Source organism: Strigops habroptila, chromosome 8 (genome assembly GCF_004027225.2).
Source record: "Strigops habroptila isolate Jane chromosome 8, bStrHab1.2.pri, whole genome shotgun sequence".
NCBI lineage: Eukaryota > Metazoa > Chordata > Aves > Psittaciformes > Psittacidae > Strigops > Strigops habroptila.
The window spans coordinates 1,811,597-1,834,719 of record NC_044284.2 but is presented as its reverse complement, the minus strand read 5'-3'; the positions used below and the strand labels follow the sequence as shown (position 1 = coordinate 1,834,719).

At 40.6% G+C, this 23,123-nt stretch overlaps 1 protein-coding gene across 5 annotated transcripts in view; it reads right to left on the bottom strand.

The window, feature by feature from the left end:
• DPYD (dihydropyrimidine dehydrogenase) overlaps nucleotides 1-23,123 on the bottom strand; it is a 355,916-nt gene that overhangs the window by 304,336 nt on the left and 28,457 nt on the right. For 4 of the 5 annotated variants that reach the window (XM_030494219.1, XM_030494220.1, XM_030494224.1 and 1 more), the window contains exon 3: nucleotides 1,431-1,513. The exons of the other annotated variant lie outside the window; for it this stretch is intronic. In XM_030494219.1, the coding sequence (XP_030350079.1) occupies nucleotides 1,431-1,513 (83 nt within the window). The remainder of the gene's footprint in view (nucleotides 1-1,430; nucleotides 1,514-23,123) is intronic. 5 annotated transcript variants of the gene reach the window in all.

Here is a 23,123-nt window from a genome sequence, read left to right as displayed (position 1 = left end):
AGAACCATGACCTTTGAAATGCCAAAGCTTCCTTTGCTAGCAAGTGTTTATCACCAAAGAGCTGTCAGCTCCCAATTTGGTTAAGATTAACTCTGCTGAGTCATGTATCACAAAAAACCACAAACCTCCCCACGTTACAGGAGAGCAGCAACTTGAAACCCCCTTTGTTGAGAACACTAAAAGCAGCTTCACATACCAAAAGTTCCCCTCAGCTTTACCGTATATCACGTAATGCGAAATTCCATACGCTGATGACCGACCACACAGGGGAAAAGCCCCAAATGTATGAAGCGAAGCAAGCAAAAAGCAAGAAATCACAATTAGAAAGTTGAATGCCATCAGAGTTACCTGCAATACCAGGAGCTGAAATGTTCTGAAAGGAAAGAATTATCATTTGGGGGTAATCAGAAAGGCTTCGAAAGAGGCAGGTTGCATTTCGACACACAGCATCTTTACAAACACTTACTCACAGCAGCGTAACACGAGACAAGAGCACCGCGAACACAAAGTCAGTGTCATGCACATCAAGTCATTCACACCCAGTCGTACATTTAAAGGGATTCTGAACACAATCAAAGCAAAGGGGAGTGATGAGTTTTTCGAGCAGATCCTCATTTTTCTACTGTTGTTTTGGCTTTTTACTGCGCTAAAGTGTAAGTCCAAATAGTTACTCTGCTACCAGGCATGTGAAATGAAGCACTATGTGTGCATCATCGCATTTTACTATCCAACTTTCAAAACCTTTACAAGTCCGGGTTACTACAATTTTCTGACCCACAGAGAATTAACATCTTCCTGATTATTACTTTAGAAAAACCAGGTACTACAGCTGGCAAGTTTCTTTGGAGTTCTATACCCAGAGACTCTGCAAATAAGGGTGACCAAAGATTCACGTCCTGACTAATTTTAACCACATCTAATCAGGATCAAGTGCAGTGATATGAGAATATTAAGCACAAAATACATCTCCACAATATACAAAGGACCGGAGAGATTTTAACGTTCCATTAGCACAACCAAAATCATGTCAATCTGGTGTTAAAATCAGAGTACACAGGAACGACATATATAAAAATCAAATCCAATTTGAAAGCGAACACAGCCTTGTTCAAACAGCATTGTACAACTGCTTTAACACTTACAGAATTTAGATGAACAATATTTTCATTCACTAAATATAAAGCAAGGCACCCCTTAAGCATTTCAAATAACAAATTAAACATTTACATTTTTTACTGTGCAGTCAGGCTTAACATTTATGCAGCTTCAAAAACCAAAGTACAGCCTCAAGGGAAGCCTCTCCACTGACAAATTAATACCTTAGAGAATAGAGCTGAATGGTGGCAATGAACTCATTTGTTCCCCCAATAATGAAGAATGACTCTTTCTTTACCACATCTGTGACTGTTGCTATGGTGACCCAGACTTACCTCACTGCTTCTCGAAGTGCTCCGCGCTCACTAAGAGTCGTGTGCTTGATGTCATCAAAATTGTTCTCTAGTTGCTCACACTTCTGCAACAGACAGACATATTCACGTGTATATTGTACATTTATGAACAGTATTCAACATCAGGCAGGCAACACTCACTGATATCATGGAACCTCAAACGATGCATCCTGGTTTAATTGCACAGGAGTCATTAAAAAGACATTGAGAACTCACAAACAAAGTAAACATGAATCTTATTATATGGTTGTCATGGAAATCATCGTATCAATGTGCCGGGAAAAAAACGTATAGAATTTTTACTTGGTTTTAGCTTTCAGAAATGAATTCATTTTTCCTTTACTAATATGTGAGGCTACAAAGCTGCTATACACAGACAAGAACAGAAACCAAAACATGCGTTTTCGAAGGCGAATAGAAGTTATCCATTCTGTCCCAGTGAAACAAACCAATCCTATTTAATTCCTATCTCATTTTCAAAACCTAACAAACTGAAAAGAGTGTTTATAGACACCCCAACCACAGCAGGCTGAAATCCTGGCTCACCAGGATGTCTAAAAGGAATATGAAACCAACGATTTGGTGCTAATCAGTGAAGTCAAAACTTTGCTATCCTCTGTTAACTGTTATTAACTGCGTGACTGGTTCCATCCTCCAGAATGCTCATCTTTTTGGTTTTTCCTGCTTCCACAAAGGCAGTAAAATTGATTCAGAAGATGCTGCGGAGGCCAGAAATCTGTGTCTGTGCAAAGCGAGCGTGAAACACCAGCAAAACAACAATTCTCTGACCGGCGGCAACAGACAGAGGATTCTTCTCTTCTCTTGAGGCTTCCCCAATACAAGAGACTTTTAGGTCACCCCTGTTCCCTGTACAACCTTCCTCCAATACCAAAACTTTCCTCTGGGAGGCATAATTTTGCCATATGGGTGCAAAAGAAGCACAAGTTGCAAGGGGAACAGTTAACTATTGCTAACAACCTTAAAGGCAGGATTCTCCGGCTCTTTATGCAGGAGCTCTTAAGGAAATATGTGCACTATTATTTGGTCCTATTGCTTTCCCAGTTTTTAATATCCGACTTCATTTTCAAACCCACATCCTAAAGACAGTTAGAATAAATACAATAAAAGTTACCTCTGGTTATTTCTTTTGTGCATTGATTCTTTATTTGTATAATTACATTCAATTTGAGGCTACAAAAGCATTACTGGAAAGGAAATAGATATTTGTAAATTACCTAACAGGATATTTGAGCTTGTCCAATTCGCATTTAAGCTATCATTATTTTTAAATAAGATTATAGACTTTTTAATACAAAGTTTTAATGCTTCAACATTACATTTCTGAGCAGGGGAAATGAACGAAGCCACACTTAGAACTTTGCAATCTCTCTTCTCCCTTATAAAAAATGATGCACGTCTGAAGTACGAGCAGTAAAATTGTACTCCATGGCTAAGCTGATGTTTTTACTCTGTTTCTTCTACAATCAGCTGGCCTTTGTATGGCAAAACCCTACCCAAAAACCTCAAAGGGATTTCATGAGAAAGCAGGGAAGCTCTAAAATGAAGTATTTCATCATTTAGATCAGCATACACTGACCCTCAGCTCCAAACTCATCCAGGCAGGTCAGCCATTTCAAATACACCCAAACAAATCCAAATCAACAATAATAAGAAAGAATTCCTGATTCATCAGTACTAAAGTGCAAGTATTTGTGTAAGCAAAAATGAAACTTACACCCTCCAGGAAAACAGACCAAAAACCCACCATGTGGAACATTGCTCCAAGTGCCGGAAAAGGAAAGCTCATGGAGCAAGACCAGAGGAGGCCACGAGGATGATCGGGGGCTAGAGCACCTCCTGTATGAAGACAGTTAGTTCCAACCCCTGCCACAGGCAGGGACACCTCACACTAGAGCAGGTTGCTCCAAGCCCCTGTGTCCAACCTGGCCTTGAACACTGCCAGGGATGGGGCAGCCACAGCTTCTCTGGGAAAAGTCTGTGCCAGCGCCTCAGCACCCTCACAGGGAAGAGCTTCTGCCTTAGATCTAACCTGAACTTCCCCTGGTTCAGTTTGAACCCATCACCCCTTGTCCTGTCACTCCAGTCCCTGATGCAGAGTCCCTCCCCAGCATCCTTGTAGCCCCCTTCAGACGCTGGAAGCTGCTCTGAGGTCTCCACGCAGCTTCTCTTCTCCAGGCTGAACAGCCCCAATGTTCTCAGCCTGGCTCCATATGGGAAGTGCTCCAGCCCCTGCTCATCCTCGTGGCCTCCTCTGGACTTGCTCCAACAGCTCCATGTCCTTCTTATGTTGAGGACACCAGCACTGCACACAGTGCTGCAAGTGGGGTCTCACAAGAGCACAGCAGAGGGCAGGATCACCTCCTTTGACCTGCTGCTCACATTTGAAATACCAAATACAAGTAAGCTACAAGGTGTATAGATGCCACTTCCTGGGTATGAGCATTCAGCTTGCATGTGACATGTGTAGATCATCTGAGAAGGTATCAGTTTCTAAGAAAGGCAACCAATGTGAATGAACTTGTCACCATGACAATGCTCTGAAAATGTGTCTGGGAAACAACGAAACTTCAGTAGACTATGACCAGAGTGAACTTTACACTCTTACATATTAAATCACTAGCAACAATTAAGCTCATTCTATTGTCCCTGCTACCAAACAGATGAATATCTATGAACACCTTGCACAGGGCAGTATATTTTGGCCCGTAGTACTTCACAGATTTAAGTATAAGGAGCAATTATACTCCCAGGTGTTTCATTTTGAACAGCAGTTAAAGTGGAAACAACAAAACACAAGCAGCGAGGAAAAAAAATGGGTTTGGTGGCTTATTGCCAAGTGATTTTGTGTGGATATAGATAAAGTCTAGAAGTTTTACCTCTATGATTCAATAATTATACAGTGCTCTATATGTTATCCCTGTTGGCAGATTTATAGTGCTGTAAGATACTAAACTAAGTATCACCTTTGAGAAGTTCAGGAGGAAAACTAAGCAGAGAGGTGTGAGTAGGGACATAATCATCACAAGGCAAACTACCAGCACATGTCAAACAGTCACAAAAGTCTAACTATTGTTTCTGAAAGGATTCTAACATAAATACTTCGAGGTCTTTAAGTAAATGTAAAAGCAAGAGAGTGAGGAAGAGATTTTATATATAAATAAATGGCTTATTTATCATATGAGGTCTTAACTAAAACTACACAACTAATTAAAAAGGGAGATGTAGCCTGGATATCCACAAATCGCTGTGGCATCACAGCATCCTGGTGGAACATATAATCAGAAATGAGAAAGATGAAGGATAAATAGATGAAGATGAAATAGAAGACAAATGAATAAACTGAAAAGCTTTTCCTCCCAGAACCACAAAAATATGACTTTTTTCCTACTGCAATTTATTCTTGTTAATAAAATAAACTGCAAACTTTGGGAGCAAGGACTATGTCCTCTTAATTCTGTATCTGCAGTTATGGTAAGTGATAATATTAATAATATCATGACATAAACTTTGGAATAGTATTCTAAGAGTCTGAGGAAAGTGAGCAACTACCAAGTCCAAAGTACTCTTACGCTTTGACACTGGTTGAAGTAACAAGCTAGCTCACATAACTAGAGACTATAAAGAAAGAATCACTAGTTTTAAGTAAAACCCTAGGATTCTGGCAAAAGGGAAGTTCTACTTTTGAAAACACCTATCTAAACATTCATCAGCCTAGCTTTCATGTATGTGTTGGTTGTGGATGGAAAAGCCCTCTTTGCATGACTCAGCCATTTGAAAAGCTATTTTTGATATTCCTACTTGCAGCACTGGGTGCAGTGCTGGTGTCCTCAGCATAAGAAGGACATGGAGCTGTTGGAGCAAGTCCAGAGGAGGCCACAAGGATGAGCAGGGGATGCAGCACCTCCAGTACGGAGACAGGCTGAGAACATTGGGGTTGTTCAGCCTGGAGAAGAGAAGCTGCGTGGAGACCTCAGAGCAGCTTCCAGTGGCTGAAGGGGGCTACAAGGATGCTGGAGAGGGACTCTGCATCAGGGACTGGAGCGATAGGACAAGGGGTGATGGGTTCAAACTGAACCAGGGGAAGTTCAGGTTAGATACAAGGAAGAAGTTCTTTACTATGAGGGTGGTGAGGAGCTGGCACAGGGTGCCCAGAGAAGCTGTGGCTGCCCCGTCCCTGGCAGTGTTCAAGGCCAGGTTGGACACAGGGGCTTGGAGCAACCTGCTCTAGTGGAAGGTGTCCCTGCCCGTGGCAGGGGGTTGGATCTGGATGATCTCTAGGTTCTTTCCAACCCAAACCAGCCTGGGATTCTGTGATTCTATTTGGCTTCTTGGGCCAAATGCAAAACTTTGCAGAAGTAGCTCAGAAACCAGAAGCAGTTCATTGCCTGGTGTCACCACTTACGATCTCCCTAAATCACAAAAGCATTACTGCCTCTGCTCTACCATGACAGGCTCAAGAATCAGAGTTTTGAGAAGACCATAACTCAAACTCACCCATCCTGCAATATGGTACTGATAAAAGAAGTGACCCTACTTCCAAAATCAACCTTAAATCTCCCATCCAGCCAAATGAGAGTGGGATGACACTAAGCCATATCCTGCTACTTTAACTCTAGCCCAAAATACATCACCGAAGACTTTGAAAAGTGTTAGCATTACAGATAATCTTAACGCACATGTTGAGATAGTTGAGAAATAAAATCTCTTGATCTGACACCAGTGTAAGACCTATTCTAAGGCAGCCTGCATCACTGGAGTAGATCTCTTATCCTATTTGATACACTGCCAAATCAAAAGCCTTACTTAAAATACTGCCTCTCTTCTGTGAAAGAAGTTTTGAGGTAAGCAGGGTTGCTGAATGCTTGGAATTCATGGCTTTTGCAGGGTTTTTAAGACATTTTCTTAGAAAGTTGAGCTTTTCTCCCAAACATTTGTTCAAAAGAGAATCTCACATTTTTCTGTCAAATGTTCTCTGAGTATTAAACATCAGGGAAGTGCAGCAACGGAAAGATGGAACAGCTCTCACCGGTCTGATTCGTATTTACTAGTGCTAAAATACATTTTTCTCCTGTTTTCTCCCTTAGAATCCATGAAAAAGGGCCCTACAGAGTACGCTGTGTCTTCATTTCTTAATGTTGATGCAGCCAAATCTTTAAAAGTGCACAGTAAATTCATTTGTACCTACACTTCGGAGTGCTTAAACTGAGACAACCCGCTCCAAACCCTGAAGGATGTAGTTAGTTCAGTTAGTTTAAGAACGCAGGCTCCAAACACACATTGCCAAAACCGGCTACTCTAAGTCCCTATGTGCTCTATAGATTCAGCAAGGAAAGTCTCCAATTTTGGTCCAAAAATCCCTTTGCAAGTTAAGTCCCACACATACCACAAGGCTGACCACATTAGGTAGCTCTTTTGTCTGCCATACTGTAGAATTGACCTCCTCTAATAAAGTTGTAATCAAAAAGCTGACTTCTTAAGGGGACTGTAACACTATGAAATGCTTATTTCTACATTGATCTCTTCTTGATGTACAAGACGTTGACACCAATAATCACTTGTTCTTCTGGAATGATTTCATCAGCAGAAAACTTTAGCTAGAACTAACTTGTGTTTTATAAACCTAAAGCAACGTTCTAATAGTCATCTAAACTGTAATATATTGCTGCAAGGATAATTATTAAGGGAAAACACAGCTGACATGTTCTGATTTATGCACACAATCAGAGATGGAGTCCAAGGACTGTGACATAATTATCTTCATGCTAACAATTTTTGTAAATCTCTTGACAGAATTTTAGCTAATTTTAAAATGCCTTCTGAAGATTAGCACTTAAAACTGTTGGGGAAAATAGCACAATTTATTAGCAAGGGTATAATTGTAAACCTTCCAAATACTCATTGTGAATATCATTTAGACAGTAACTCCTGCTTTAGCAGCTGGTATATAAGACTCCAGTTTATGGAATCTTGAAACAACAGAGAGTAGAATCTAATTAAACGGGATTACATGCCAAAGCAAAATTATTAAAACCAGACAAACAGACAATTGTTATGAATTTGGAATAGCACATCATCTTTTGATGCGAACTTACAGAACACTCTGCTTTATTCCAATGAAGCCGAAATATTCTTAGCAGCCTTGATTAGGAACAGACTGTCTTTCTACACTGAAACAACACAAAAAGCTAAATTGTTCCATTGATCTTCTCTTGCAGACTTAAGCACCCATCTGCTATAGGGTAAAAGGACTTACATAGATTGCATTTATTCTAATGTTGGTGCTACAATTCATTACAGTTATTCAGTAGCCACTAGCTGTGTTGCATACAGGAAGCCCCCTTAAGCTAGCTTCATCTTGAGCAACTAAACAAAACCAATGCCATTTGCCGAAGGGTTGGATCTAAGAGCTTTCCTAAAAGCTAAACAAGAGAGTTGTTCGATCCTACCTTTAAGATATAACGACCTACGCAATAGCTGCCTCCTAAATTCCTCCTTCCCATGTGCTGTGACTCATTCTTGAGGGGTTCTCATTCCAAGCAGGGGGAAAAGCAGCTTAAAACTGATACCCGAGCAGCTGTTCACAAAGGGAAAATAGGTAGTTTTTTAACATGTACATATTCCTAATAGCTGCAGAAAGTATATTGAGCCCTCAGGTATTTACATAACGTTTGACAGCATGTCATTCATAATACATGAACATTTGTTATAACAATTTGTTCATTATGTGATACAGCCACATTGGCCAGACAGGCTCTTTGAAAAATAGAGATCTTAATGCATCTACAATAGCAGACTTCCAGAGAAAACCAGCTCTAAGTGTTAGTAATCAGATCAAAATCCATAGGAAAAACCAGGAAATAGGATTGTGGGTGGCTGTAATCAATGCCTGATTAGCATAACCATGGTAATCTTTTGTAGGTGTTTTGAGACAAATATTTTTAAGGCACTAAAAATAGGGCACATGAAAACTCAAGCACAAGTGTCACATTTTCTTCGCCAGGAATATATTGCCAAAACAGGACTGACACCAGGAACTTCCGATGCACGAGAGATTTTCTGATCCTGAAAGTGTGGGGTTTGTTCTTCATCACCAGAAATCCTGTCAATGTAACTGGGAATTCTGAAGTGGAAGCAGCCAATTTTGGATTACTTTCTCAGTTCAAACGTGGTGCACTTAATCCTTAAAGACAGGTCATGATGTAGAAGTTAATTACTCGTTAAACATCCATAACACTTTGTTTGGAAGAAAGATCTTCCAGTTTGAGAAGGCATTCTGCTAACTTCCTTTTCAGGCTGTTTCGAGAACAAATTTCAAGTGGCAAATCTGTAACAGCCTTCATGTTCACATAAGGGTACGGTATCTTGCTTGCATTCAACCTGCTGTTGTCAGAGCAGATGCAGACACCACGTGTTTTGGCACTGGATAACACATCGGATAGTAGCGATACAGGAAGGATGAGAAAAGGCATTCTGAAAGGGCCAAGCATGCACACAAAGGAGATAGACCAAAGAACTCCAAAGAAAAGGATGAAAAGCCACAAAAGGTATGCAAGACAGCAGAGACACAGCTGGAAACAATAAAGGAGCAGAGAATGCAGGTGATGCCACCAGACAGGACATTTTATAACGCTCCTCCCCTTGCGAGAGCTTGAGAAGGCAGAGAAAACTTTGAGAACAAAAAGGAAGGAAAACCTTTGCCTCTCCCACTTTTTCCCTTCTCTTCCTAGAACAAATATTAAACTCGATCAGGGGGTGAATGGGAGGACTTGGCAACAAGCTACCGGTTCCTCTGCATCTGCAGGGACACTTCAAGGCTGCTCCCCTGTATGAGACAGGGCTCTGTAGCAGGGAACAATACACATCATCTCTTAGAATATGACAAGCTTTGTCCAGATACTAGTTCTCTTTTAATGCAGTCCTGCTTTTTTCCTATTAGAGAGCCTGAGCACGACATGAGAGCTTTGAACAATAGTTTAAGATCCTGCCCGCGACCCATTCTAAACGGTTGAAACCTTCAATTCTCCAGTGCTCGTAGCATAAATTTACAATTTAATTCTTTAAGGGCATCAAGTCTAAGTAAAGAGACACCGGCTCTACACGGAAGTTCTAAATATACTGTTTTCACTTGACAGTGAAAATCTAACTAAGTAAAAGATTAGTAAGAAAAGCAAATATCCCAAATGCTGTACCCCCTCCCCTCCCAGTACTTTCCCATACCTCAACCTACCTTGCTTTTCCCTCGGGATTCTTTACTCTGCTTAGGCAAATATTCCCCTGACTCACTGAGATCAAATAAAATGAGAGTATGCAGGTAAAGACCAGACTCATACTGAGAATTAACATTTACAGAGCTCATAACTTGGGAAAAAAGGAAGAATCTTTAAAATGCAGGTAGAACTGTACTCCTAAGGAACAGATTATGTTCTTGACCTTCAACAAAGAGCATAAGAAAAAACACACACCCAAAAGCCTCTGCTTTTTTTAGAAGACCAAGAATTTAAGGAATTAACCCCATATATTTGAGAGTACCAACTTACAGGATACCTCTTATTTTTCATGCATGGCTAAAGAACTGGTCAATGAGAAACTGAACACGAGCCACTTCAGTGTGAGTGTGAGCAGCAGGTCAAGGGGGGTGATCCTGCCCCTCTGCTCTGATGAGACCCCACTTGCAGCACTGTGTGCAGTGCTGGTGTCCTCAACATAAGGACATGGAGCTGTTGGAGCAAGTCCAGAGGAGGCCACAAGGATGATGAGTGGCTGGAGCAGCTCCCGTATGAAGACAGGCTGAGAACATTGGGGCTGTTCAGCCTGGAGAAGAGAAGCTGCGTGGAGACCTCAGAGCAGCTTCCAGTGTCTGAAGGGGGCTACAAGGATGCTGGAGAGGGACTCTTCATCAGGGACTGGAGCGACAGGACAAGGGGTGATGGGTTCAAACTGAACCAGGGGAAGTTCAGGTTGGATCTAAGGCAGAAGTTGTTCCCTGTGAGGGTGCTGAGGCGCTGGCACAGGGTGCCCAGAGAAGCTGTGGCTGCCCCATCCCTGGCAGTGTTCAAGGCCAGGTTGGACACAGGGGCTTGGAGCAACCTGCTCTAGCGGAAGGTGTCCCTGCCCGTGGCAGGGGCTTGGAACTGGATGATCTCAAGGTCTTTTCCAACGAAAACCAGGCTGGGATTCTATGATTCTAATTGTTACATATAAGAGTGTTTCAAAACTTAAAGTTCAAATGCTTAAATGCCATCCTGAAACAATTCAGTCCAGTGCTACACAGAGGAATAAAAGCAAATGACATGTAACAGGCTTGCTTCCTCAGCCCAAGATGCTACCACCTCTCATCTCTTACAAGGCAACAGTATTCTTCAAAAGTGCCACAACAAAACACTTTCTTTCATGGTTCTGTGAGGTTTTGGCTAGGACAGACTTTCTTCATAGCTGCTGGATGGGGTTATGGGTTGGATTTATGCTGGAAACAGTGCTGGTAATTCAGGAATGGTTTTGGTTTTGCTGAGCAGAACCTACACATAGCCGAGGCTTATCTGCTATAAGCAGCGAGCAGGCTGGGGGTGCACAAGCAGTTGGGAGGGGACATAGCTGACCCCAATGGACCAAAGGGACATTCCAGACTGTATGGAATCATGCTTGGCATATAAAGCTGGGGGAAAAGGGAGGAAGGGGGAGGACATTCACCATCCCTGGAAGTGTTCACACACCGTGTAGACGAGGCCCTCAGTGCCATGGGTTAGTGGTGGCCTTGGCAGTGCTGGGAACGGTTGGACTGGATGAGCTTAAAGGTCTTTTCCAAGCTGGTTGATTCCATGATTCTTTGACTCGGAGTGATGGCATTTGTCTTCCCAAAAAACCATTCTGTGTGATGGAGCCCTGTTGTCCTGGTGATGGCTGAACACCGGCCTGGTGATGGGAATTATGAATGAATTCCTGACTTGCTTTGCTTCCATGTGGCTCTTCCTTTACCTATTAAACTGTCTTTAACTTAACCCACCAGTTCTCACACTTTTACCCTTCCAGTTCTCTCCCCCATCCCACTGGGTAGGGGGAGTGAGTGAGCAGCTCTCTGGTGCCTAGTTGCTGGCTGGGGTTAAACGACGACAGCAAGGTCCTACCAAGGTCCTTCTCTCCTCATCTTACAGATCATGTCTTTCTATTGACAGTTATAGAAACACATGCACCAGCTAAACCATATTCCATGTGCTACTTACTAAATTGTGTACTCTTGATTCTCTCTGTCATCTAAAAGACTTATATAAAATAGTGTTTGAGTCTTCTGGAAAGAGCTTGAAAAGATGCTAAATACAAGGCCAAGGAACTGGTGACAGCACCAAGGGACTAGACTATGAACAGAGAACTCTGTATCATCTACGACTTCTGGGCTCCAAGTTAACCAATGTTTCTGTCCTGCAGAAGGGGTAGGAAAAATCCCATCCTCTGCTTAGCTTAGCAGAAGAAAACAGCGACAGCTCTGCATGAAAAACACTTTGGTGCCTGTGGGTGATGATATTTCTTGCTGTAACCATATGCGGTTATATGTCACTACGCTCACTAGCCAAATCTTCATAAAGGATCATCCTTCCTCCAATTTTATTTGCAAAAAAACCTAACAAACCCTAAAATAATGCCACAAAAAGCATTCTTAAGATCCCATCCTCTGACTTGGTGAATTGCCAGGAAAAGTGTAGATGTGCTTCTACTCTGGCTTCCCTGAAAATCAGTATCCCAGCATAAAAGATGACTCAGATAGCAATGAAACAAATTTCCTCATGTGACAGCTGAGGGTACTTACCACAGACAAAGTCAAATATTAAATTGAGACTAGATTTCCCCAGAGGAATAACTGGAAATATTAAGTTTGCTCGAGAACCATCTACCCGAGTCAAAGGAATAAGAATTAGGAAGAAGGCTGCAGCCGGTAGAGCACAGCCCTTGTATCGAGAGCCTGGTGCAGTTGTGTTACACGTCAGCGCTTTCTATCAGTTTTTCCATCACCAGCATTCCACACAGCAAAACATGAAGAATGATTTGACTTAAAATGATCTGAAGCTCATTCATAAACTATGAACACCACATGCAACAAAATTTTACCTCGGCTTTTCTGTTTTAAATCACATGTTCACTCTGAAATGACCGTAGATGCCAGCAGGACACGTCAGGAGAAGAACGTATTAGTGAGCTGTCGATTCACATATCTCTGAAAATAAACTAGACTCCTCTGCTTCCATTATCTTTGAGGTTCAAAAGACGTGTCCTTGTACTGAGATGTTCAGGAAAACCGAGTTTTTAAATACATTTTATCTTAATTGCCATCTAAAATAGCTAAATCAGAGGAAAGCTCGCTGTCTTTCTATTTTATATTCTTTTTAAATACCATAAAGAAGAAAAAATAGCAAAAAGACGACTATATTTCTACACATTCTTTACTATGCTCACCACTGACTGGTATCTGAAACCTTCCTGTAACACTGCAGTGTCCACATACAGTAAGACAGTGACCTCCGACTCTGTAATATCTACCAAGTCAAAAGAAACAAGTGGAAGCACAAAAAAAAAACCCCACAAAAACATGGGAAGCATTTATAAGAATGTACAAGAACCACTAAATTAGTTCACTTGGAGCCTCAAAGCCAAAACTGTTCAACAGCCAACACAATACATATCTTTAAATATCTTGCATTAAGCCAAGTTAGTCAAAATGAAATCTTACACTCATTGCTAAGGAGGTGGAAAGTCAAGTGTTGGGCAGAGGGGGGGAAACAACACAGTAGGACAGTACAAACACTGTTGTTGTAACATATTTTTTCCCTTTCAAAGAATATTAAGGAAATCAGAGGTATGGGGCTTGATCTTTAAGGTCTCTTCCAACCAAAACCATTCTATGATGACAATAATTGCAGATCCTACAAAGTTCTCACCATCTGTTGTGTCAACTATTTACAGACACACAGACATAATCAAAACTGAAGGAAAACTGCTCAAATCAGTGTCATTTGCTTTGGATAAGATACCATGCATGTTTAGTTAGCTTGTGACTCTCCCAATACAAATTAAAGGGAATAAACGGTATCAGTTTCTTTCCTATAAGAAATTCCATGACAGAGAAACTCCTTATCCACAGAAACGAACAGGGTTTATGTCTAGCTACATTTGTCAGCAGGGAATTCAAAACTTCTTTTCACATTGAACATTAGAAAGAGCATCAGAATGCTGCTGTAACACTGTTTATTCACATGCAGCTTGAAAACAACATCCAGGATAAATATATAGCCTCAGGTCTCAGTTCCATTTACCACAGAGAGAAAAGCATCTAACAACCCGATACCTCAGTATGGCACTATGCACTCTTCTAGTTGTGCGACCCATTTACTGTTTACTTTGGAAGGTTATTACTCCTTTGGAAGCTTTCATGTCTCATCCTGAATAGCTTTATTCTCCCAAAACCTTCGGGCCTGCCTTCAGACAGCTCAGACTGCTGTATTCCTGTTTTTGTCAGGCTCAAAAATTGCCATGTTCAAGCTGAGATGGTCAATGCATGCCCCAAAGCATTAGTCAAGCACCCTTCCAGCAATTCCCAAGCAAGCAGGGACATAGAGAGCCAAGATTCACCAGAAGAAAAGCATGATGCCAGGCTCCTTGGTATGAGCTAGTCTTAGCACTCCTTGGAGGAGTCTGGTTCAGGTCCCACAATCAGTGCTCCTCAAGACATTTGGGTAGATAGCACAGTTCCTGAGCTAATACATTGGGTCTCTCAGCAGGGATGGCTCCATCACAGCATTTTCCTCACATGGCTGTGATACTCTCAAGCCTAGAAGTGGCTCCAGCTATTGCAAGTGAAGGGGTTTTAGTTCCCTTAACACTGCACAGGAAAGCCTTGCCCCTGCTCCATGTGTTTAAGTATGAACAATTCCTTCCCTCCTTGCTTAACCTCTTAGAGCTTAACCTCTTAGAGCTTAACCTGGTACCTTTAGTAGAACGATCCACATGTTCACAAACCATGTAGATGAGGCCCTTAGTGACATGGTTTGGTGGTGACCTTGGCAGTGCTGGGGAATGGTTGGACCTGATGATCTTAAAGGTCTTTTCCAACCTAAACAATTCCAGGATTCTAGGATTGTACATTAAAATGCAATAACCTCGTTTTGTAAATGCTATTTGAAAAAAAACAACACACCGAATATTTTCTAAATAACACCAAAACTCTTATTTTAACTTATTTTTCATCTCTGGAAAACATATTGGACACACTCATCAGTCCCCAGCCCCTGAGTGTCACTAGTACTATTGCATATGCGCCAACAGAGGACTAGGAAAGAGCAAGGTAGTTGCAAAGCAAAAAGAAACAAAGATCATTATTCTTTTAACATAGTTACCAAATTTCACCTTTTTCTTCTCAAAGCTGTTTTTATCTCCAATTTTTAATTCTTATTCTTACATAGCAGTTTTCCTGTTTCCCCTATTGAGCTTTCAATGTTTCATTTTTGTTCAATAGTGCCCTATCTTCCCTTTTCTTTTCTTTTTCCCTTCATAACTTGTTTTTTCCCCTCTGCTGTTCTGTTTCCCAACGCTTATTTACTTCCCCTCCCCTAATCCTTACTAATTATTTCATGTTTCTTGGCCTGTTTCATTATGTGGCTTTTCCTTTCTTATTTTTCTTATATCTCATTCCATTATCCTGCTCCTGCAGCTCTCTGATTTCTATGTGCTTGCTTAACTATTACCCAAATGGCTCCAAGCAGGACACACTCAAACTGAAGAATAAATAAATTAAAAGGAAAATACTATCTGTGGCCATGAGGTGTTGCTTAGCAACACCCTGCACCTCTCCACAGCTTTCCTGGTGGCAATACAGCTTTTCCCGACTTACTGCTCCCAATGTATGCAAGATCCTTCCCGCATTGTTTGGCCATTCACCAGCAAATAAATGCAGAGGAAAATAGAAAGGAGAAAGGAAAACTCCAGAGAAAGCACCTACAACAGGACTTAGGCTTCCAAGATGAGACATGGCCACATCCTTTGATGTGCGCTGCCTGCTTGTCTCTCGTGCACACTAGAATACACACAGCTTATATGTTGTTACTGTTCACTCCTGCTACAGTCTTTGAGAAACAGAATGTAAATGATGTTTCTTATGCAACTAAAATTTGTGTTAAATTCACCCAGCTATGACATAGTTCCTGTGTACTGGGATTCACTGGCTTCTTACGCTCTTGCAAAGTCGCTTCTAAAAGCTTTCCACTAAAGAATTATTGAATCACAGAATGGTTTGGGTTGGAAGGGACCTTCAAAGCTCTTCTAGTCCAACCCCTCTGCAATGAGCAGGGACATCTTCAACCAGATCAGGTTGCCCAGAACCACATCCAGCCTGGCCTGGAACATCTCCAGAGATGATGCATCCACCATCTCTGGGCAACCTGTGCCAGTGTTTCACCACCCTCACTGTAAAGAATTTCTTGCTCACATCCAGCCTGAATCTGCCTCCTTTAGTTTAAACCCATCACCCCTCGTCCTGTTGCAACAGGCGCTGCTGAAAAGTCTCTCCCCATCTTTCTTACAGGCCTCATTTAAGAGCTGAAAGGCTGCAATACAAAGAAAAGACAGTAGGTAGCCTCCAGATTGTCTAGAGCAGGAAAAACGGTCCCAAGCATTGTCAAAAATGCAGTGGAATTATAAAGTGAAGTGTGTGTCCTCCTGAACCTCATAGATCCAATCTTCAGAGATTTTCAATCTCTGTTATTTCTAATTACTCTGGATGTGACAAGTGAAAGCAAAGCTCTCCCCACACACACACACTTCTTTCAAAACAAGTTTGCTGGGCTCCGTCTTCAACAGTTCAAAACAAATGTTCATGAAGTCCAGACTTTACAAAGTATTGATAATTCAGTATTAGCCAGACTGAGCTTCCAGAGGGCAGGTATTAAGATAGTTTCCCTGACGGTCCCTTTTTTACTCCACGGCTCCTTCCACCAGGCAATGGCAACTTCTGAGAAAGAAAAGTCTTTTTAATTTGGGGATGGAAATAATGCTTATCCAAGGGACTAAAGCTTTAATATTAGGAAAGGGAGTCAAGAAACAGAAATGCTAAAGCAAAGGACAGCCACATAATTTAGCTAAAGACCAACCTGTGATGAAGCTCTACAGAATGGAGAATATGGTCAGTTAACATGTATCTTCCTGAAGGGCACCAAAATCAGCACTATTACTTGGGAATGTTTTATATAGCTAAATCAGCCTTAAAGCAATTGGATGTCTGCATAGCAGAGTATCAGTAGCAAGTGAAAAGAACACCCATCAGAGCACAGACCTTAAAAAGATATTTAACAGCATCAAGCTGCATCTATCAGCTACAAATTGTCACGTAGCAACGAGAAGCCACAAATGATCCATAGAGGTAAACACAAATTAATGTTCAGGTATATAATCCCTGTTTATTAACCTCATTCTCACACCCATGTTCATGGAAATTAAAGGCCAAAGTAAGGGTACATAGAGTTGGTTGGAGAACGTAGCAGAACCCACAGATGATACAGGCCACCATAAAACAAACACAGGCATTGCAAAGTCAAGCGCTTCGATTCAAAACTGCCTACAAAATGTTTGCTGTTTCCAAACTTGATTTGGCCCCTTCACACGTATGCAGCAGAACAGCAGTTTTAATGATATGATCATGTGCTATTTGGCACAGAAGTGCTGCCTGAATCAGAAGACAGACAGTGCTCACCTAATCAATAGTCTTTCAATATTTGCTCTTAGTGTGGAGCCTTATTTACTCCACACTACTCAAAACCTTACTTGACGTAGAACTGGTTTTCCCCATGACCATTTTAATGACACCCAGCACTACAGCATCTGAAGTCATTTAAAAGCAATTTATTTGACATCCTCTGAATATCCCCTTTTAACAGGTAGTGATCGGCACAGAAAGCCTATGGAATCACTAAGCATGCTATGTCAGACACCTATGGTTCGAAACATTGAAGTATGTAGGACATTGCAAGTGACAACTTGGATGATCAGACTTACTCTCTTGCTTTCACGTTCAGATTTCCATCCAGGTGATGGAACCATCACGCTCTGATCAGTTGGTATTTCTAAATCATCTTCTCATTCTCTAATTCCAACCAATCTCCAATTCTCAGCTTACTCTCTAATTCCACCCATTCAGATCCTAGTCATTCCTACCCTCAGCCTTTGGTTGTACAGCCTCCTAATTGCACTATTAAATTGATTCTTATCTTCTTTTTTTTACTCTAAACTTCAGTGTCACACAGTTCTTTATGATGTTCTAGTTCCTTCTGTATTGACAGGGCCTGTCGACTTCATTGTAACATGCTCCTAATATTTATGTCAAGCTCATTAATGAAAACATTAAATGGAATGAATCTGAAGCCTGATCTTTCAATAAGCTCTGCTCAAAGCCCAGAAGCTTTTTTTGTAAGCACTACTAACTCATTTCCTTTCTAGCCAGTCCCTTATCCATGTCACTATTCCAATCTAAGCAGATGATACTTCTTCATTAATTGGCAAAAAAACAAGTGTAGTCAGTGTGTCATGATCTATCCCTAACAATAAAGCCCAATATGTCTTATTCCATCTTATATTGATGTTAATGCATGTAATAAATCTTTGCCTCAAACTTTAAAAAACAAAGTTTTGCAAGTTGCCCATCACTTCTCTATAACATACAGAAACTGCTTCTTTAATCAAGTACCACAACATACAGCTTGTTTTACTCTTAGGCCTGTAATTTCACTTGTGATACTTCTATGGACGTTTTCCTGTTCCTTTCACTTCAACCCTCAAAATGTTCCTTTGGGCCTGTCCGGGGTAATTTCCATTTCCACCTCTTGGTTTACTCCCATTTCACTGAAACTAGGACAGTGATTTACAAAGATTTTAGACAATACCTGGGGTGTTTAATCCTATCTTCACAATGACTTTCTTCTTCTGTTCTTTCTTTTAATCTAGACAGCTTAAGAACCTTTTACTATTTGTTTTATATAGCTGAATAACCTTTTACTATTTGTTTCAATTTCTTTCACCAGGTGTGACTCAACTTGACTTTTGAACATTCTCACTTTTCCCTTTGTATTTCCTGCTTTACCCATCAATCCCATTTCTTTCAATTCCTTATGGGTTACCCTCATACTCTTAATATTCTTTTGGAGGTTGTTTTCCAGTTCATTCTGAAACTCATCTTTACAAGCCAGGATGCAATTTCCACATAACTTCTGTCTATTTGAATTAGTAACAATCTCCTCAAAATCCACATCTTTGAGCTGTTCAGAGATCTAAAGAGTTTGCTTAACTTCTGGGTTTGTCTTATGAAATAATCACCTACATTTTGGTAATTCTTGTACAGAATTTATATTAAATTAATGAGAAAAAAAGCTTGATGAACATTATATTCTGTGATTATCTATTTTATGACTTCCCCCATTTGCTAAATTTAAGGTTAAGGTCCATTCGGCTTGATGCCTGAATTAGTAAGAGCTGATGCTCTGTACAACTTCATGTTAGTGTTCCTGATTTAATGACTATAACTAACAAAGGTTGTCAGTTATCGCATCAAAGAATACCTGCACCCTATCATTATTAGGATCTGTGGCTTTCTAGGCTGTCCACAGAAAGACAAAGTGCCTTACAATCACTTTCCTAGCATTACAATCCATTCCAAGTATAGAAAGTTGTGAGGGTACCAGAAAGAGGATGGCGAGCTTCAGAAAATATCATTTCAATAGACTCAGGGATCAGGGTGGACTGCAAATCAAAATCATAAAAGCAGGGAAACTGTCACATCTGTAAGGATATACATTTCTAAGAATAAATGAAGAGCATGAGCACTGTAGGAATAAAATCAGAAAGCTAAGGCACCAAGCAAATTTTGATTAGCAAGGAAGAGAAAAAAAGAAGAAACAGTTCTTTGTATGTGAGAAGTAAGAAGAAAATCAAGAATAAGAAAGAAGAAAATAAATTTGAGGGTTGGAACTGGATGATCTTAAGGTCCTTTCTAACTCAAACCATTCTATGATTCTAGAAGAACAGGTTATGTACAGGAAAGGAGAGCAAATCGCACACGATGCAGAGTGAAACACATTATTCACAGCCTTCCTTGCTTTCTTTATGAAGATGCCATGGTATAGCCATAACTATTACTAAAAGTCTTGATTTTACTAATTATTTTTATGGAATTGCAGGCTTGTGTATGGGGAAAAAAAAGAAGTTTGGGAATATTTTTATCAGACAGATGCAGTTCATGTATCACTGAGTCAACAAGGAACTAACTGAAGCAATTCATGGACCACTACCCATTGCACTCAAAGTCTCAGAGGCCTTTGGGTTCCAAAAGGCCAGACAAGACAGACAGAATGTTTCCCTTTACAAAAAAAGGGAGTGAAAATAGCAATTATAGCCCCTGATGGAGAAAATCGAGTACATTGATTAAAAATGATAATGTGATTGCAAAAAAGCCAACACGGGCATGTAAAAACACAGTTCAACCAATCTGATTTTCTAGCCGTAAGAGGATGAATGGAATCCCGAAGAAGTGCTAGATGTGACAATTCTCAAGTAAGAAGTGTATAAGTATTCCACAGCACATTTTCATAAGCCTATTAAAAATGCAGTCTAGATAAAACAAATATCCAGATGCTTCATGATTCACCCAGGACTCCAGTGACTTGAATAGCTGGAAAAGAAGAATGTACTAATGGCTTCTACCAACATCATGTTTGCTGGAATAAGGGAAGCAGGGAAGGAGGAGATACTAAACATTTTAAAAGGTAAGAATTTAAAAATCAAGGCCCACGGAAGGGTCAGAATTTAGGCCTAAATTCACTACCAAACAATCCAACACCCTTTCAGAAGGAACAGCACATTGCAGGATAGTTACATGTGTGAGGCAAAGAAATTCCTTCATTCTACTTGGTACTAAGCTAGGTCCCAGCTGAGAATTGTGTCATTTTTCAGCATCACAATTAGAGAAAGAGGTAGAAAATGAAAATCCAAACAAAAGCAGCAGAGTAACAGTTTCAGAAAACATAACCAGCAAAGAAGAGTTGAAGGAAAACAGAGAACTGGAAAGGCATCTAACCGGAATCTGCTAATATAACAGGTTTTATGCCAAGAGGGGGGCATCATCTATTTTTCAAGTAGGAGGAGAAGGACAAGATGACAATTGGATCTTCAACAAATGAAAGATACTATATTTTAGGCAAAACTTGCTGTTGCACTGATTAAACACTAATAAGAATGAGAAGGCTCCAATATCATATGCCTTTAAAAGTGGGTTCTACAGCTATCTGTCAAGAAATGTCTAACTATATTTCATTCTGTCCCCATCCAGAAATTCTCTCACTGTCCCTCCCAAACCTACATTTTTGTGATTCTATGATTAGATTGATTTCTATTTACAGCCATAGTCAAATTTAAACCTGCTGTGTGGAGACTCTACAGCATATTCTCAGCACACCAGAAGTGAGTTTATTACCCTTCTGTAAAGTGATTTTGATCCATAAAAGGTCAGTTTTACCCTTCCTATCTGCTTCCCCTCTTCTGCATTATTAACAAAAAATGCTTCACCTTTAAGCTTGTCTTTCCTGAATAGTGCATATCCTTTAAGGTAACTATACAGGCAGTCATCTGGAAGCTTCTTAACTTGCTTGCTTGATTTAGCAATGTTAATAACATTCCTCTCACATGGTACGTGAACATGAAATGTTCAACTTATTATTCTTTCAAGAAAAATACAAAAAGCCACGAATTACAACTTGGTAGTTTTCAAATGGAATGCGCAGGGTAGGAGCTTTAGCTCTATAGAAGAAAACCTCTTCCACTTCAGCTAGAAACTAAGCACCATTTGGTTGTAGTCCTGTTCTCAGTATTAGAGGGGAAGAGAAAGTGTTGCTGAGTGATTGTTGCAGAAACTTGCTGATCTAGCAGGAGTGACTGGAGATGGATGAAGTGCCTGCAGAAAACACGTACAGGAAGCTTTCTGAAGACAGATTTAGCATACAGCCAGAAAAACTAAGAGGGAATATGCCTCCTTATGGCAACACCACAGCTCCAGAGACCAGCCACCAGCCCCCATTTCACCGATATGAAGCACACATGCCATAAGGAAGGTTCTTACACCAAGGAGTACCTACATCTTTGCAGACTGAAGAATCCCCAAAGCGTTATTCCCAATTATGGATGGGAGAGTACATTTATTTTCCACAGTTTATTGAAACAATGTATCAGTTTATACAACAATAAAGAAATCATCATTAAGGTCTCAAATCATTCCTGAGATGCACCACCAAAAATGTTGGAGTTCCTGAAACCAGGACACTACTGCAAGCAAAGTATACTGATCATTGTAAGCTAAAGAGCAGTGGGTGATGAGGTAGTTTACATTCTCCACCTGAGGACTGTATATCATGATAAAAATGAAACAGAAACTGGTCAAGATAAGGTTTTGGAAGCTTCTGGACAATTCTATTGTACCAACATACATTTTCAATCCCCATCCTTGCTTCAAAGCATGAGGATGCTAGGGGGTTTTTAAACATAATGCTATCAGGATCAGTTAAAAGATCAAATTCAAGGTTGTCTGCCAGCCTTGTGAATTCCTACTTAAAATCAAGTGAGTTTTTGATATGTATATATGACTGATTTTTTAATATGCATAAAAGAATTGATGGACTGGTACTTGGCAAATCTTTGTCCAAATACATGGCAAATTTGCAGGCAAACTACAAGCAGGCTCTTGCAATGAACACTTCAGTGCAACTTAATATGGGACAGTGCTACCAGCCCTGCTTAAAATACAGCATTCAGGAAGCTATCCTACCTCCTTCACAGTAAAACTGGTCTCTCAGCTCCTTTTACTTCTATTTAGTAGAGGTCTTCCAGGACTTAGACAGTATAAACAGGTCTGAAGTGAGTAGTTACTAACAGGCTAACAATGGCACAGGTTTCTCCAAGTAACGACGTTCAAAGACTTACAATTGCTCAACCTAAAGCTCATGATCATTTTTCATTTGAGAGATTTCTAAACGAAACAGAGATGGTGCTTTCACTAATACAAGAAGGAAATCTAGGAGAGGAAAGGAAAGAGCAAAAAGAGCAATGTTGGTTTTAGTAGAGGGGCTGAAAAAAGAGAAGCTAGTCTTGGGATTTATTCTGTTTTCCAAAACACCAACACAAGAAGGCACATTTATCCAATAACCACAGGGAAGTGCACATACAGATATCCACATGGAAAAGAAATCAAGGCTAAGCAGAAGATGAAAGTCAGCAGTGAAGATGGTTTCTGGTCCTATCTCTACTCTCTGATCTGCTCAGCTTTAATGAAGGGGAATGAGTTGATCGGACTTACCTAGAACTCAGCACTTGCAGCAGACAAGCATTTGCATTTTGTCATATATATGTTTGTGTAAAACCAAATGATTGGCAAGTCTGAGACACTTCAGTTGGGAAATGCTTAAAATCAGAAATACACCTGGAATTCAAAATCCTTGGTGAGCGCGGCTCTATAAGAAAGGGAATCATCTAACATCAAATTTGAAGGACACCAAACCTGAAGAACTCTGAACAGAGGAAGCTAAGAGGCCAGAAGCGGATTTGCACAGCGCTCCAGAAGAGCCACAAGGTAAGAAGAAGCCT